Source organism: Varanus komodoensis, unplaced genomic scaffold, assembly GCF_004798865.1.
Source record: "Varanus komodoensis strain SLA01 unplaced genomic scaffold, ASM479886v1 scaffold10, whole genome shotgun sequence".
NCBI classification, from domain to species: domain Eukaryota; kingdom Metazoa; phylum Chordata; class Lepidosauria; order Squamata; family Varanidae; genus Varanus; species Varanus komodoensis.
Window position 1 is genome coordinate 37,280,534 of NW_025335269.1, and position 17,987 is coordinate 37,298,520.

Here is a 17,987-nt window from a genome sequence, read left to right on the forward strand (position 1 = left end):
TAGAATACTAAAAGCAATAAAATCAGTTCTCAGAATGCCTGGGAGAACGAAAAGTCCAGAAAAACCATCATTTAGATACCAGGTGAGCCTCTTATGGGAAAACGTTCCACTAATGCTGTACCACCACTGAAAAGGCCCTCACTTTTGTAGCCACCCACCTTGCTTCATCTGGCAGAAGCACCTGGAGAATCCTTGGATAGTTATTGTCACGCCCAGGTAGTGCAACTCAGAGTTCTTACTGCTAATAACTAAGCCTTAGAAGAAATGATCCAACCTTTTAGAATGGGGGGGGGGGGGGCACAAAATCTGGGAAGCCATCCAACAGTGTGTGGTTGGGGGAAAGGGGTGGAGCCAGAGGATGGAAGCATGGCCTTCCAGGCACCTCAGAGATTGTCCACCTCTACTGCTAGCCTTTACTTTTCCATCTTTTCTCCAAATGACCTCTGGCTGTTTGTTTTTTCTCTGCCTGTCACAGCTTTCCTGCAAGTTCTCCCTTTCCTGAAACTGCGTTTAAAATGGTGCCAGGCTTTGTCATGCACACATCATATGCACACATACACACACAAGGTGTAGTTCAACCTTTATTTGTAGCTAAATGTCAATGTCAAGGTGCACACATTGGCTGGCAGTTGTGTTTTTTCCTCCTGTTAAGGCAACAATTCTCTACATGCTAAAGTCCTGTTGACAGAAATGCCCCCTCTTGGTCTTGAGGGATCTACATGATGTGACTTGGAAGATCCATAATAAAATCCATGCAGAGGTCCATCCAGTCCTGCACTCCACACACGCACAGTGGCAAACCAGCTAGTCATGGGATCGCTCAAACAGGATGGGTGCAAGACCTCTACCTGCCCAAGCTCCTCAGCAGGCATGATGAGGATCTTCCATTGTCTTTCAATAATTAGCACCTAATTATGAGGTGCACCGAAGATTGTGAAATTGGCACTGCAGAGCATAGAATAGTTGATTTGGAAGGAGCCAAACAGGCCATTGAGTCCAACCCCCTGCTGGTGCAAGGTGCCAGTTACACCATCCCACTTGGATAACTGTCTATTTTCTTCTCAAATGCCTCCAGTGTTTAAGAGCCCATAACCTCTCTTGGGAGCTGGTTCCACTGTCATCTTGCTCTTACAGTTAGGAAATCTGTCCTTGTGTCTAGCCTGCGCCTGGTGTGCTGGAGCTTAAATCCATTCTTCTGAGTCCTACAACCTGGGATGAGTGAGAGGTCTTTCCCCTCTCCTTTGTGACAGCCTTTGAAGTACCTGCAGAATGCTATCATGTCACCGCATAGTCTCTTTTTCTCAGCAGGCTCAGTTCTTTCAGCTTCTCATTATATGACTTATTTTCTAGTCTCTGTGTCATCTTGGTTGCCCTCCTCTGAATCCTCTCCAGATAATCAGCATCCTTTTTAAACCTGGGTGTCCAGAACTGAATGCTGTAATCCAGGTGAGGTCTGCCTGGTGCAGAGTAGAGGGGAATGAGCACTTCTCTTTTTCTGGAAGTGATGCCTCTATTTATGCATCCCAAAATAGTGTTTTCCTCTTTTGTGGGATGGGATTGCTGATCCCTACCTCTTCCCTCACACATATTTGCCTGTCTAAATTGTTCCTGCCCAAGCTGTGTGGCAGGAAACATACAGCTGTTGTGTGAGTTCATATATTTTGGGGACACTGAGGCAACTTCGATTAGGGAAACAGTGAATATTAAGCACCCTTTCACCTTATTTCCTTCTCAGAGATGCTGTGTGAAACTTCTCATTTGTTTGTTTTGAAGAACGCCTACACTATATCCCCCATTTTTCCTTTCAGGAACTGTTCCGCCTCTTCTCAAATTTATCCTCACAACAGAGGTTAGGCTGAAAGCCTGTGACTGGCCCAGAGTCACCCCATGAGCTCCATGGCTGAGCAGGGATTACTCCCCGGAGCTCCCAAATCCCCAGTCCAACACCACAGCCACTGTGCCACACTAGTTCCCAGCACATTCCCTCTGTTGAGTCTGGCCCTAAGCATGCAGAGGACTGAGTGGATCATTCTCCTGTTAGAAGGGCCTTCTCACTTGTGCTATAATCAATCCACATGTTCACATGGCTTACATTAACCTATCTCTGCTTGAGTCATTTGGTCTGCAATGATATTTGCCAATATCTTTGACTTATTTGTAGGAGACAATGTGTAACCCTTGAATAAACAATCGGATACAGACACTATTTAAAGCTATTCACTAGACGGTGGAAGAAGAAATATTTGAAATGAGGCCTGGTTATCTGGAGGCTTTTTAGAAGATGTATTTAAGGTTCAAGGAAGTGCAACCCTGCTTCTCTTATTCTTAAAATGTAATAAAAGGCAATCTGCTATTGATTTTGTTCTGCTCAAATGCTCATGTAACTGGGCCAAAAAATATACTTAGCGGCACGCTGGCTAATTTAGGATTAAGAAGTTGCTGCTGAATTGCTAAATCTTCTCCTTTAAATACAGGTCAGGTGCATGTTCAGCACTATGCTGATGTCAACATCTCTAAAGAGTTCATTGAAAAGTATCTTTCTAGAACAATAAACAAAGTGAAAGGCAGGGTTAAGACAGGGCAGGAAATGACCTCATGCTTATCTAGAGGCATGGCTATTTCTGTTAGCTTATTTTAATTCTTTTTTATAACCTGGGATTATGCAGATAAAATAACTGTCGCGGAAGTGAGAAGACCATGTTAAAATAAGTTTTGTAATCCTTGTTTACAGCAAAAGGGGAAAAACTCTTCCCTTTGAGGTGCAATTACTAAGCCCTTTTTCTTCATTATCCATCTCTTGAAAATTAGGATGCCCTTAGTGTTAGAACTGGGAAAGACCTGCTGCAGCTGTTTCCTCAAAGAACATGAACTAAGCTCAGAACAGGCTCACACACACATTACCCCAAAAGCAGCAAGCCCTCAAAAACAACCAGTTTTTCCTTCAACTCCCATTTAAACCTCATTTTGAGCATATTCCAGATTAAAAGTCATTGGCTCCATGTTCCCCTTTTCCTTTCATCACCCTCTGCATTGCACCTTTTCCTCTCTCCTTGGGTAACAGCCAGCCCACTTCCTCTGCAGTTTGCTTGCATGCCATTCCTTTCCCATGTGTAGCAATCAGTCCACACAGACCTTGGACCAGCAGCGTCAGCAAGAAAGTCCTCTGCTAGAAGACACTAGTGCATCCCCCTTCAGAGGGTCAGGTTCTCTGTGGGCTGTAGCTTAGGCCACGGGGATGGGTTGTGTTTCAGCAGCAGTAGTTTGCTGCTCTCCGTTTGTCAGTTAATCCACAGTGGAGAGAAATTTGGTGGTGAAGCAGAGTCAAGGGCTGGAGTCCATCCATATCAGCAGAATCCATTCCAACAGCAGTATCGGTGGCTATTTCTGCAGTGACACCATTTTGGGCAGTAATTTGACAAGGGGGGAGAATTCAGGGGCAGCAAAGGGCTCTCAGCAGGCTGCAGAGGGGACCAATGAGGACAGCCTCCGGCTTAAAGGTCCGTGGTTGCCCATGTGTGCCCTAGCAAATCCTTAAAACTTATTGTATCATCACAACATCAGGGTGTCATTTCATCTCTGTTCATCGGGGGGAGGACGCATTGACAAACAAGGACTTGAAAATGGGAGCAAAATTTCTGATCGCTCCACTCACTGCCCTGCCAGGAGGGGGCGCACAAAAGCCTGACACTTGTTCACATAACCTTAAACCATAGTGGCTGGGGGGGGGGGGGGGGGTGGAGTGATGTCTGCAGTAGATAAATTGTTCTCTTCCTAGAAGCAAATTTTTGGTCAGAGAACAGCCGAAAGTGCCTTTGCAAACAGTTCATTGGCACAAAAGGTAACGTAAATGTGAATATGGTTTGCAGCATTTACAAAACTATGAGCACTCTTGGAATAAGCAAATAAAAAGGCTTCCAAGGGAGGTGCCATCAGCAATAGGTACAAATACAAGGGCTCCCACTAATAAAATGGTAATATATTCCTGACTTTCTTTTTAAAGTCATCTTTCCTATATAACATGTCATAAAATAAAGGTAAACATATCCGTGCTGCAGTGACTGAATAATAAGCACATTTGCTAAAACTGGTTTCCATAGCTCCACTGCGGGCAGCACAGAATAAGGCACAGCCTCTTCTCACACGGATTCTGTTCGAATGCAAATAATTGCACTGCAAATCTCCAGAAGTGGAAGAAAGGGATCCTGTTTTCTAAATTATATTACTGTTCCATGTTATTATGATTATGACTACTACTGCTAATATTTGCTTGGTATCTGCATCACGCCTTTCTAAAAGAAAAAGCATTTCTCACACATTATGTCAGTAATCTTTGCAACAACTCAGAAAGAAGGTTCAGTGTTGCTATGCCTCAGTTGCAGATGGCAGAGCAGTGTGAGGCTGACAATAGTTTCCTTGAGTTCTTCTAAATGCAGTTTGCTTCTCAACGGACACTGTACGTCCAGACTGATTTTTTTGAGTACAAAGTACCTGCGTGTAGCATATAAAGGGTACGTGCCAACATGTGTTTATATGATTCACTTATCAATTGCAAATTGAATGTAGGTTCCCACGTGTTTGTGTCTTTTCTGATATAGGCACATGACTCAGGTTCTGAACTTTGGACATATACATTCCTCCATGTGTTAAATAATGCAGATACAAGGGATGAATATCAAGAACAGGAAAAGGGCTTTTTAGAAATTAAAGCTATCAGCACTTGTTACAAGTAACTAATTAGGGTAATTATTCCCAATTAGCAGATGCAAACTCTGCAGATGGGAATTTCAGGCACCAATAACTATTTGCACAAGCCATCAAGCCACTTTGATGATTTTCAGTACGAGTATACAGATTTTTGGGACTGTTCTGAACGAATAAGAAAGAGGTGCTTCCGTCTGCAGTATGTGAAGGGAGGGATGAGGGCATATCAGAGAGGCTGACTGTTAAGAGCATGTTTCAGGCATGTAAACCACTGTGATACAACTGTGGACAAATTAATGAACTGATTAATCTATGGCAATGTAAACATGATCAAGTGAGATGCAAAATTCAGTTTCAACACAAAGGTCTCTTTTGATCATGCCCTGAAATGAAAAAAAAAAGTATGCACTTAATGAAATACTTTTCTTTAAGGTATTTTTGACGTCTCACTACTCTTCCACTTTGAGTTTCAGAAAACGAAGACAGATTTTGACCAACTACATATTCAGATAAAAGGAGTATCGTAGACATTGGCTTAAGCTTGGAGCTGAGTTTTGTTGAAATTTTTAAAGCTCAAAGAATTTCCCCCCACTTCAGTGTATGTGATCCAAAGCGGGGAGGGGTGAATAGATTCAGGCAAAAAGAATGTTTTCAATCTCTTCAGTTCTAACATTCTGATAATACAATGAGGATACTGTTCTGTTAACTGGAATTCTTTCATGTTATCTTTAAGCTTGCTCCCTTCTTGCTTCTTTCCCCCCACTTTTACAGATTTCTGTATGTGTCTTCACATGTGTCTATGATATGGAATTCTGACATTTCATGTTTCCAGTGTGTGCTCCTTGGCTCAGTGGGTGCATCCTGCAGAAAGTAAATAGCTGTGCTTTAATTATATGAAAATAGGAAGTGCAACCTTTAGCACATTGCAAGGGCAAACAATTCTGTGTCTTCCTATTAGGGCCCAGTCTAGATCCATTACAAGATATGAGAGCTAACACTGAGTTCAAAGCTATATGGATTGCTTGCAGAATATTTCTATTATCCAGCAGCATCTACCACAGACTGGATTTTTTTCTGAGTTTTTACATAATGCAAATCAAAGTCTCTGCTGTCTCAGCAACATTTTTCAGTCTAGTGAAGATCCATCGAAACATGCAATTTTCTGCAGTGCGCTTTATATGGGGACACCTTTGACCACTTCAGAAGCTACAGCATGTACAAAACATGGTGGCCAGATTAGTAATTTAGGTCTGAACACATTACGGCAATTCCGGCTTGCTTGCATTGGCTTCTCATATGCTTCAAAGTGCTGTATAGAAGGCCTTATATGGCTTGGGATCAATAAAGCCCTACCTGGTTTGGGAGCGCAATACTGGATGGAATGCCTCTCCCAGCTGCAATTTACCCATACGCTACAATCCACATCTGAGGCCTTCTCTGAGGGCATCCACTGAGGCCTGCCTAGTGCTAACGTTGTCATCAGCCTCTAGTTAGGGCTGCCCTCTGTGCTAGGGATTTAAAGATGCTGTTTGTTGTTTTATGCCTTCAAGTCATCTCTGACTTACAGCAAGACTATAAATGCAATGGCATCATACCCTTGCCAAGGTAAGAAGATGCAGAAGTGGTTTACCATTACCTTCTTCTACAAAATACTAACCAGAGTTAGTTTGGATGTCACTGCCCGGGTCCATGAAAGATGCTCCACCAGTGTCACCTTCAGCTACTGCTGCTGTCCTTCAGGAGTTTCTTCACCTCATCATCATTAGAGATGTCCATTCTCATCTGCTGTGATTGATACTCCTGAAGAGGCTCAATGCCCCTTAGTCTGGTGCCTCATCTTTGATCATCCCACCTTGGGGGACCCTGCCAGGAGACCAGCCTAGTGAGTCAATCTGGCCTTCTTTCTTGTGGCATTGCGCTCATCTTCTCTGACACACTCAAACCCCCTTCCCCACACTAGGGTGCACATTCAAGAGGGCTATTTAAAGAAACCTGGGGTTATCCAATGGCTAATTCCTATGTCTGGTGTGTACAAGTCTATTCTGCATTGTTTTAGCTGTTAATTAAAAAATAAATTCCATTTTATGGAAAATATTTATGTTTGTTTTTATTGTATCTTGTTGCTTTTAGGAACCACTGTAAACTGCCTGGAAAACGTCTACAGATGTTTAATTAATGTATTGATTGTGCCTGTACTGTGTGACTCCATATTACAAGCATTATTAATATGCAAGAGGCATATAAATGCCTGCGACAGTAACAGTAAGAAAGGGCATGACTTGGTGGTCAAGCACATGTGTTCATGTAGAAGGTCTCTGGTTCATCTCCTGGCCTCTCCAGCAGGTGTTGGGGAGCCACTGCCTGTCAGATTTGACAATAGCAGGCTGAAAGGACCGAGGGTCTGACTTTGTGGGAAGCAGCTTCCTATATTAGGGGAAACAGTAGCAGAAAGTAAATGTTGGGAGGATGCAATATCTCACCTCATGTTTCTGGTGTTTGTGTATTATTTTGCATTATCTTCAGCAGGTTCACTTTTCCCATCATGCTGGAAAGAAAGTTCAAGGGTGTGCTGCAGTGTGTGGGAGAAGATATAGCTGAGCTGAAAAGGGAGCCAACTCCAGAACAAGCAGGCAGGGATGAAGTAGCTTGTGCAAAGACCATTTTAAAGAAAGTCATTCAAAGTTATCTGGATTTTACAGAAGAATATTTATAGATTGGGTGAGACACAGCAGAACAGCTGACTAAAGTAGGTCTTCTTGACAGGAGCTGACTTCTTACTATATTGCTAAGAAATTGTTTCTCCATAACCCAATGGTTCTTCTTTACTTAAGCTAGCCTAGAATGTAGCCAGTTAGGTATATTAGTTTGCAGGGTTGTGGCAGCTTGGGTGTTTCCTGTCAGCTGTCCAAGTCTCTCCATGGAGGAAGGAACAACTTTTAGTCACATGTGTCCTGCCTCACAAGTAGATTGTGCATAATTCCCAGCATAAAGCTGAGCATGCTTAGAGAATCTCCAAATGATCTGGAATCCTGAAAATACGATGCTCCTGATGGCACACATACGATATATATGTGTATATATATACATGTGCATGTGTATATAGGTAGGGTATGATTCCATTGCACACTCGATGTGCTGAAACACATACTTTATTATAAATTGCTTGACCTGAGGTAGGATTTTAAGAATCATACGAGTCAAATACAAGGTGGCTTCAAAGAACAGCTGTGGCTTGCTATGCTTTATACATGTGCATGGCACATGGCGAAAGAAGGGAATTTAGCCTTGAGAAGCAGAAGAAACAGGGCCACAGAAAACAATCACTGCAAGGTGAGAACAGAAGAAATTGGAGTAAGAGTATGATACAGATTTTGACTGAACAATGAACACTAAGAGCAAGCAGGAAATGTCCTTTATTGTCATCCAGTAGCTGTAGATTAAATGATGATATCAGAAGCTGAGAGACATGCATGTTAAATCCCATGCTAAATGATTTCACAGTTTTTGGGTCACTTTCCCCAACTTTGTTAAACCTTGCATCCCACTGTTGACCTTTTATTATACTTCATACTGTTACTATTTTCACTATAATATGCAACTGCTGTCAATCGTCTCTGTGCGTGTGTCCGTGAGAGAGAGAGATTGAGAAAGAGCAAGGACAAATCTATAAAGAAAGACAGGCTAGAAGGCTAAAGTTAAATACTTGACTAATATTCTGGCATAATTAGGGCTGAATACAAAACAAACAAAGCACAATGACTAAACAAGACATGACGTGCCAGTTGTGCACATGAACAGCTATCTAGAATCCACACATTCTAGTTTCCAATGTTGTATCTTCACCTCAATAGATTCTGAATTATATGACATTTCTTTGAGTTATATGATCACCATGTATTAGACCGTCATAGATACTGCAAGCACTCCATCAAACTCATTTTCATTTGGGCACTATGTGGGAACCATAGCTGATCTCCACTGGTTCTAAAGATATAGCAAGACAAAGAACTGGGATTCTAATAATTCCCCCTATTAATAAAAAATGTGACACCCCCCGCCCCCCCGGAAGGCTTCCTGCAAGCAGGGTGTGGGGAGGACAGTTGAGGCATCCAGGTAAATCAGTAGGCGTATCTCTCTGAACATAGTGTGCTGCCGCTAAGAGCATAGCTTCCGCTCTCGCAAGAAGGTTTGTGTGTGTGGACCATGCAAGTAAATCTCATCAGTTGGTTCAGGGCAAAGAAGCAATAGGACAAAGGAGGAACTGTAAAGAGATGGAGGAAAAAATCTTTCTCTGCCCTACCATCTATGTTTTCACATCCTCTGCAGAAATGTAACCAAGAAAGTAAGACTATAAGCCGTAGATTCCCCCACCTTTCCTTCTCTCCCATGGGCCCATTCTTGTCTTAAATTCTGTAAAGCTCGTTCACTCACTCATCCACACGCCCATGTGGCTGTGGTTCTTTCATTCACCATGGCACAGTGAAACGCAGTTATCAGTTGTGTTGACTTTCACTCTGTTTGTGTCAGTTTATAGATCAAGCATACAGATAAATGCACATACTTGATAGGCATTAAAGAGTGGATAAAGATTTCCATTAAGGTGCACGTATAGCAATGGTGTGACCCTGTTGTACGACGAGGATAATTTAATTGTTAGCAGGCATTGGCATGTTTTGAGACAATCAGGAAATGGTGGAGTCTCCTAACTTCCTTAGTGATTATATCCCGCCAGGGGATGCTACCACTTGGTCATAGTCATTCACTAGATACTGCCCATATTCCTAAGCAGCCAGATTACAGTCTATCTTTTGCACCATGCTGAATGCTTACTCAATTTTTATCATAGCTGTTCTTTGTTAAAAGGGTTCCATAGCAATGTCAGATTTATTTCTATTTTGTGCTTATTGTAACACACTGTCTCAGGTGCCTCAAGATGAATGGGGAGGGTACCCCGCTGGCGGTAAAGATGAGGAAATTCCCTGCAGAAGAATGAGAAGTGGAAGCTATATTAAAGCCATGGGAGATGAGGAAAGTGGAGATTCCGATTCTAGTCCCAAAACATCACCAAAGGTAGCAGTCCATCCGGAGTCCTTGTTAAAATCTATTGGACAAAGAGCTCTCGGAGACCACCAAAAGTAAGCCTCTCAACATGTTTTCCTACACTTCATTAGCTTGAGTCTCAGAGTACTTTATTTCTGCGGGTTCTTGACCATCAGCCACAGTTCTGATACTATGCTAAATTAAACATTAGCTGGGCGTATTCTTACCTTTTCCATTTAAGCAAATGTTTCTACTGCTAGTGCGAAAAATGAACCATTTCTTGAAGTAAAAAAGAATCCTGCCAAAGGCAATCATGCTAAGAAGAAATATCCATATCAATACCCAAAACTGAAGCCCTCACAGGCCACTGGGGGGAGCCAGGCCCCCTGGCATTGTGTGCTTCCAGGCCAAACCACTGGCTGAAGTTCTTCCTGCTGGAGCTTCAGCTGGGTCCATGTAGGGTGCAGTTGTGTCAGCAGGCCAGGCAGTCATTTGTGCTCTCGCTGGATTCCAGGTGCTCGTGCCTGCCTTAAAGCTTACATATGTCATGCCTTATTGGATGTTTCTTTTAAAAAATCTGCTATGTATATGTGTAGCCCTGGGATCAAATAAATAACCAATTGATGCAGGGTACGTTCAGGAAAACTTAAAAAGAGTGAAGATATCCCATGCATGACAAACATCAACATTTGTATCCGGGATAGGTAACTTCCAGAGGTCCAGGGGCCAGTTTTGTTTGCAGTGAAGGCCACTGAAGGCGAGGAGTGTGGTAGAAGCTACTTGTAGGCGCACGGGGCATGGAAAGCGGGTGTTACGCTCTTTCCGACTGCAGCTGTCTCTCTGCTTCTGGAAGAAAACCTCTCCTTTAGGAGATCAGTCAAGAGGCAGCACAGCTGGACAGCTTCCTTGTGAGGCTTAAGAGTGAACTGGCTCTCTGAGTGCTTTACCATTTCTCTCGCTCATGACTGCCATGTGCAAAGCGGGTAACAGTTCTTCCCAAGTGGGAAGCTAGCAAGGTCTATCCTGTGTCACACAGGCCAAGAGACTTAGTTTTTTGTTTTTAATAAGAAGAATATATGCCGGTTCAGGCCAGACAGGGGAAAGCAAGACATTCACTGTGGAGAGCCTGAATTCCAGGGGCTCTTACCTTCGTTTTGCCTTGCAGAGACAGCCCATTCAGAACTGGCCCAGGCAGCTGCATCATTAAAGCATTCTATTATCGCTTTCTGCAGATGGGGAGGCTGGTGACAACCATGTCAGTGGGGCACCTTATTCTTACTGCACCACATTTATTTCCTTCCTCGTATCTATTGCAACACCCACTCAGAGCTTCATAGGAGCTATCCATTGTGCTGAACAACATTCCCCAAATACTTTCACCACCATCATGCACCACAGAATGCTCCTAGAAAGATCAGAATAAAAACTGAAATGGATAAGGAGCCCCACAGATGCTCCGCTGCAAAAAGCTCCATATCAGAAGCTTCCCTGTATGCCCATTCTAGAACACCTTTCCAGAACAGTATTTTGGCAGTCCAGGAACTGTGGGATCAGCATTTGCATAGGACATAACAGACACCGAGTGGTGTCGAGGTCATCAGGTCCAGCCACTTTACTGGTCAGTGTTAATTTCATGAATCACCAGATCCCATATATAAAAGCGCCCTGTCTCTAAAGAACCAGCACTAGAGCCCTTCCAATGCTGTGCTAATTCTAAGTGAGCTGTGACCCTTAAGGAGATTGCACGATCCCTGATTGGTGCTGTTACAATTATTTGGAGGTGAGCGTAACTCTAGATTATCCCAGAAGTTGGGTAGTACGCTGGCCGGCTGAGAATCAGTTCTCATATATGCAGTTTGACTTAGGTCCAGTGGTTTTACTGGGGTCCATGTTCCTCAAGGGCTGCTGTTCTCCTCAGTGTTACCTTCTCAACTGCTCTGAAAGCGACTCTGAGTAGGAAGATGGCCCTCCTTTCACTATTGCTCCATTCAAGATAACTGCTTCCTGCAGCTGATTTTTGATCTTAAGAAAGACAACATTGAGCTAAAGTGCAATTCAGGTCTTAGATTAGTCTGTGTCTGGAGAAGAGGTTGTTTTAAATGGTGCCTAGAAGTTAAGAAAAGGCCTTGTTCTGCTTATTGTAAATTCACCCACATTTAGGGAATTCTGAATGTAAACCATGGATATAAAATGAAAAAAGCAATTGCTTTTAAACAGAGTTATTGAATGCACTAACAAATGTCACTGTTTTCATAGTGATCTGTCTGCAATAATATAAAAAGTCAATACAGATGATGTTGATTGCTTAATCTGTCATATGACACAAAAGTTAATTCTGTCTAAATTAATTTTCTGAATTACCACCCTTACATTTTATCCTAATGGAATCTTTCTCAAACATTTGCTTATAAGGATAGCAGTATGAAATGAGTAATGCTGATTTTAAAAAAGAAGAGAAAAATCAACAGAATAAATCGTCTTCCCAGTTCAATTATTATGTTTAGAGAGAGAGAGGGGGGAATAAATGTTCGTGTTTTCCTAACATATCTCATTTCATTAAGTAAAATGCCCGCTACTGACTAAAGGGTTATTTATTTTGCAGAAAAAGGAAACATGCAGCTGCCTACCTTAGATACTAAATATTTTCATTCAATATGGCACAAAACCTGATCTCATCAAGCCAGACCCAAAATGACAGTTGCAAGATTAGCCAAAGTTTAGACTGCAGATACATTTTCTTGAATTGCAGTCACTGTGGCAAGAATTTATGTATGAAGTGCCATTGCTGGTTCTGATTTCATCTTGTACACTCTTAGTCAGATAGTGTGTCTAATACAGGAATTATACATTGGGGATAGGCCCTCTGTACTATAGATGTGCCTTGAGTATATTTAAGCACCTTCAGATTAAATTGGTTATGTTATTATTACATTTATATCTTTTTCCTCACGCAAGAACCCAAGGAATTTATTTCTGAGTCAATATACCGCAATCCTGCATTTTATGCTCAGAAGCCGACTCTGGGATTAAGTACCTAAGACGAGCCTTGCTGAACTGGGCCAAAGGCCTATCTACATTTCCACACAGTGGCCAACCAGCTGCCTGTGAGAGCCTGTGAGTGGGAGGTACATGCAGCTGCTCACATGCACACCTGCTTGTGTTCCCCAGCAACTGGTACACAGAGTCACGGGGCCTCCAGCATAAAGCCATCATGACCAGTAGCCTCAGCTTCCCCAAGCTTCCCCCAGCTGTAGTCTCCTTTTAGGACCAATCTTGACACAGTGGGTTTTATGTAGTTAGTATACTTATATCCCTCCATTTTTCCTGCAAGAACCCAGGGCAGCATAGATAAGCTTCCTCTCCATTTTATCTTCAAAGCTATCATGGCAGTTTGTCAGGCTGAAAGGCAATGACTTCCTCAAGTCACTCAGTGAGCTCCATGGCTGAGTGGAGACTAGAACCTGGGCCTTTTGAGTCCTGGTGCAACATTCTAAGAACTACACAATCCAGGCTCACATCTTTTGAAACTCAGGTTGATTTTATGTGTTCCCACCTTCACCCAGAGTTTCATTTTCTTCTCCAAATAAAATTAATCTGTTCAATCTCTGACCATAGCCAAGCATGTTGAAATCTGATGTGAACAAGACTGGAATGGTGATTCTCATCAGTGTCTTAGGGAAGAATGATAGCAATCCCGAACATGATTGGTGGCTGAGCCTTAGCCTCCTCTAGGCAGGTAGGTTCATTCTGCCTTGCTCCATATTCCGCACCTGATGACCCAGGTTGCAGTGATATATATATATATATATATATATATATATATATATATATATAAAACTTTAAAACTTTTGTACACCATGCATCACGGACATCCCAAACAGCTTACAGTAAGGATGGCCAGAAGTTTCTTTTGCCAACTCTGTCTGGTGAGCAGGTGGTTAGCTTTATATCAAGCTTAAACCTAATGACGCTCATGAATGCCTTCCAATGTCCTGAAGTGATTCCACTGGACTCTGCCTGCAGTACTCTTGGACTAGAAGGTGGAGACTACACAACTGTGTCCTGATGGGAAGCACATTGCTGGGAGCACATCCATATCTGTACCTGCACCATAATAGTCTGAATACATTCAAAGTGCTAGCTGTGATGATTGGCAAAGCCCTGCATACCTGAAAGACCATCTTCATAACTAAGTCTGCCAAGATTCTCCTCTTGAAATGATCAGCTATTTTCTTTTTAAAAATGCATGTAATGGCCATTAAAGGCAGGTGGCAAAGTAAAGACTGGCAGTGGGCTACCCTGTCCTTTTCCTTAGATGAGCCACAATCAAGCGGGCACCTGATTGTGAGTGCATCCCACTACAGTAGTGGCTGTGTGGTTCTTTCTCTCTCTGTGACGTTCCATCTATTCTTTTACTTCTTTAATTCTTCCTTGCATGGGAAAACCCTTATGGAAGCTGAAGAGGGGAAGCAGTTCACAGAGAGAAGGTCCAGAGAGAAAGAACTGGGTGATAAATGAAATTTACCCAAAGATTTAACAGATTGCATGAAATTTAGCCAAAGTCTCACAGCAGCTCTCAAACCCAAAATGCCAGCCCTGTGCTGATCCTCTGCTTGTAGGTAGAATGTATAACATGCTGTCCCAAGTGGATCACTGCTATCAAAAGGAGAGTTTCTTCTCCTCATGAGGGTATTCTCAGCAGCTCCTTATGGAAACTTTACATCCAGTTGTTGAGATCCATTTGCTAAGACATTCTGCATATTAAAATTTGGGAATCACCCTTTGGATGTCATCTGCAGTGGCATTTGTACGGGGAACCTAAAGCTCACTGGGTCCAACCTAAACAAGATGCTGAAATTCCATGATTGCACCTCCCATCATATCTCTGAAGTCTTTCAAAATCAGCTGGGAGATGCACACATTGGATCAGGACCACAGTGCTAGAAGGAGCTGTAGAAAACCCTTTCCCAATCCACTTCCCTATTATAAGGGGCATCCCCCAGTTGCTGTCTGTCCCATTCGGACATACTCTTTGCTAAGGGAGCAATTGGCAGTTTCAGGAGAGCAATTAGGTTAGGAAAATGGCGTGAATCTTTTCCCAGCACCATTGTCCCAATCAAATTGGAGGATGCTGCATCTTCTTTTAAAAGAAATTCAAAAGAAAACTCCAAAATTTCATTTTGGCCCTTAATATCACATTTCCTGTCAGCAGTGTAAAGCAGTGTTATTTATCACTATGAAATCTTCAGGATGTGTGCCAAAATTTAGATGACTTTGGTAGATGTACATTGCCCTGGAGCACAGTGATATGCTCTCTGGTCTTGTGAATACATTAGAGACTGGAAGCAGTCTTTGTAAAATTATTATTCAAAAGCACTGATTTTGAAAATTAGAAGCGGGTGGTTAGGTTGTAATCCGTGGTTCAAACTCACAGCATAGAAACATTTGGAAGACAAAATCCGTGTAGCTAATCACAGTGATTCAGAACGGAACAATCGTCTTGAGCAACGGTTGTATGAACTTACCTTCTTGAGGGTGCTTTTTGTGTGTGGAGCCAGCAGGGATGGGGGAGACTTAAGGCAATCTTGAGTGACAGCTTCAGCTTTCTGCTTATATATTGCACAGACATATTGCTAGGGTGTACTGGGTAGCACATTCTTTTTGCACAGTCATTAGTGGCTTCCTCTAGACTAAAGGGCATCATTTCAGTGGTTATGATTGACCTTTAAAACCACAATTGGTGGAGGGTCTCTTTATCAAAGCCACCTTGTCTTCCAGTGCTCTGGTGAAATCTGCCCTGTCTGACCATGGCAGGCTCGTGAGCTGATCAAAAGAGGAAGTCAGTGCAGTTCTTCTGAAAGACTAAGAAGTTTGAACTTTGAGAGACTGTTTCTTATTAGTGCAATTTGGCAATCAGAGAAAAGCAAGTAGGTATTTAGCTTTACTTTCCAAAAATGTGCAGTGCTGTTTGTTTTAAAGGTGTTGTTAAACACCCCTCCTCAAATTGAGCAGTGCTTATTCCAGGTGGTAATACTAGGACTACAAATATAAGCCAAAATACAGGAAACAGAAAGGAAGCAAGCCTACACTGTCTTATCTGTTAAGATGGGAATTTATATATTTTTATTTCAAACAAATGCTAGATAAATAACTGTTTAATAAGTCCAAGCTTAAAAATGACAGGGTAACAGCACAATTCTTCTATCTCTAACCCCATTCAGTTAGTTCTTGGGACTAACTCCCAGGTAAGTTTGCATAGGATTTCAGTCTCAGTTGCTCTTTTAGTGATCTGTTGCAATAATATACGGCCCAGCAGAAGTTCCATCCACCAACTTTGATGAGCCGATGGGCATGGTAATAAGTACATTGAGAAGAAAGTGCCATATTGAAGCATATAGTTTTAGAGTTTTGATCAACTAGCCTTCTCAACAAGCATCCTTTCCAATATTGATTTGATGGAACAATATGTAACCCAAAGAATTTTTAAAGTAATATAAGCTATTTAAAGTAATATAAGCTTTAGAAGAGGGACAAGTTGCCAGATGAAGAGTCCTATGTAATCAAAGGTATTAATGAGCTACCAAAGTGATTGGTGCAATCAAAATATCATTTAAGCTGACCTTACTAGATGGTTAAATGTGAACTAGATCAATTTTATTTAATTTCAAGAATGTATAATAACACTTAGTTCCAACATAGTTTGATGGAGTTAAAGAATGGGGCCAATGCTGCCGAAATGTGTTCTCTTTTCATGTGATGGCTGAACACAAACAGCTCTTGCTGAATTCAGTGGAAACAATGAAGCATCAAAATGAGAGTAACTTCATGTGACCTCAATTAAGAAATTCTGTGTCAATTAATCTGTTGTAGATTTCAACTTTCTGAATGATGATGTGGTGTGGTTTAAGGCAGGGGCATCAACTATATTCATGAGAATCAGGATTTTCAGAAAGATTCATTTGTTCCTTTGGCACACTCATATGGAGTTTTCTTGACTAGATTACATCCCTTGAAAATCACCTGCTATGCCTCCATGTGGTCAATGTATCTTCTTACACTGCTTTAAAAATATTAAGCAGAATATTTAAGAGTGGAATTACATTTCTTATTTCTGGTATACCCCCTGTGAATAAAGTTGCAAAGACTTATAAAACTCTATGCACTTCATGCACAGTGAACTTAAGGTAATGTAGAATTAGGTGAAAGGCATTTGATACCATTTCAAATGAAAGGCCTTTGCCTTCTAATGAATGTGAAATAAAATCAAAGTTAGTAACATTTTTTATAAATTATGATTAATGCTAGCTATTGATCATTCCTCTTGCTCAAGCTTTCACTTTTCAAAAGTCCCTTCCTTAAACTGTAGTGTCAAAGATTTGTTAAGTTATAATTGAAGTTAAAAGTTAAAATTTATTATATACCTTGTAGTCCTCTTTGTTACAAAAGTAAAAGTAAAGGCCTTAATCAGATGACAGACAGTTCAGTAATGTGGTAGAAATATAGGCGTGTTAGAATTTAAAATATGAAATGCGTAGGTACAGTCCTATCACAATTAGGCAGGTTTGGGACCAATTCATGTCTCCGTATTAATACTTAACTCTTCTACGGACCACTGAGGAACATAAAAGTAGATTATGGTCTATGTCTGGCATTAACTCCCCACTCCACCGTATTAAAATGCATTTCCTAAATTCTGTTTTGCTGTCAACAGGTCCATGTGACAGTCCAATCCTAAATATTTTATTTAGAAATAAAGTGAACTACTTTTAGTTGTAATTAGTTACAAGTAGATATGTATGGAAATAGCCTTAGTAACGCATGCCTCTGCATTGGAAAGTGTTTATGTCTGACTGGGGAAAGATCGTATACAATAACAATAAGTATAATAAGAAACAGTTGGCACACTCTTAATGTGTAAGTAAATTATTTCCCACATGCTGTTGTCAGACAGTAGAGATTTATTAATTAAACCAGGAGGCTGTATTTGCACTGATGACAAGTTAAAACTGAACTTTTAAAGTTCACCTGATATATATTTTACTTAATATATGTGTGCAGTTCAAATTAGTTTGCACTGAGGTGTCCTTTGGGTTTCCACAAGGATAAGCCCTAAGTCTGATGCTGTTTAACATCTTCATTAATGAAATGGATAGCACGTATCTCCTGGGAAGCATTGGGAATGATTTAAATGATAGACTACAAATTAAAAATGATCTCAGTATACTGGAGACTCTACTGAAAACAAA

At 41.5% G+C, this 17,987-nt stretch overlaps 1 protein-coding gene across 1 annotated transcript in view; it reads left to right on the top strand.

The window, feature by feature from the left end:
* Window positions 1-17,987, top strand: part of DLGAP2 (DLG associated protein 2) — a 377,632-nt gene that overhangs the window by 293,471 nt on the left and 66,174 nt on the right. The window contains exon 5 of the mRNA XM_044419196.1: window positions 9,625-9,836. Within this exon, the coding sequence (XP_044275131.1) occupies window positions 9,625-9,836 (212 nt within the window). The remainder of the gene's footprint in view (window positions 1-9,624; window positions 9,837-17,987) is intronic.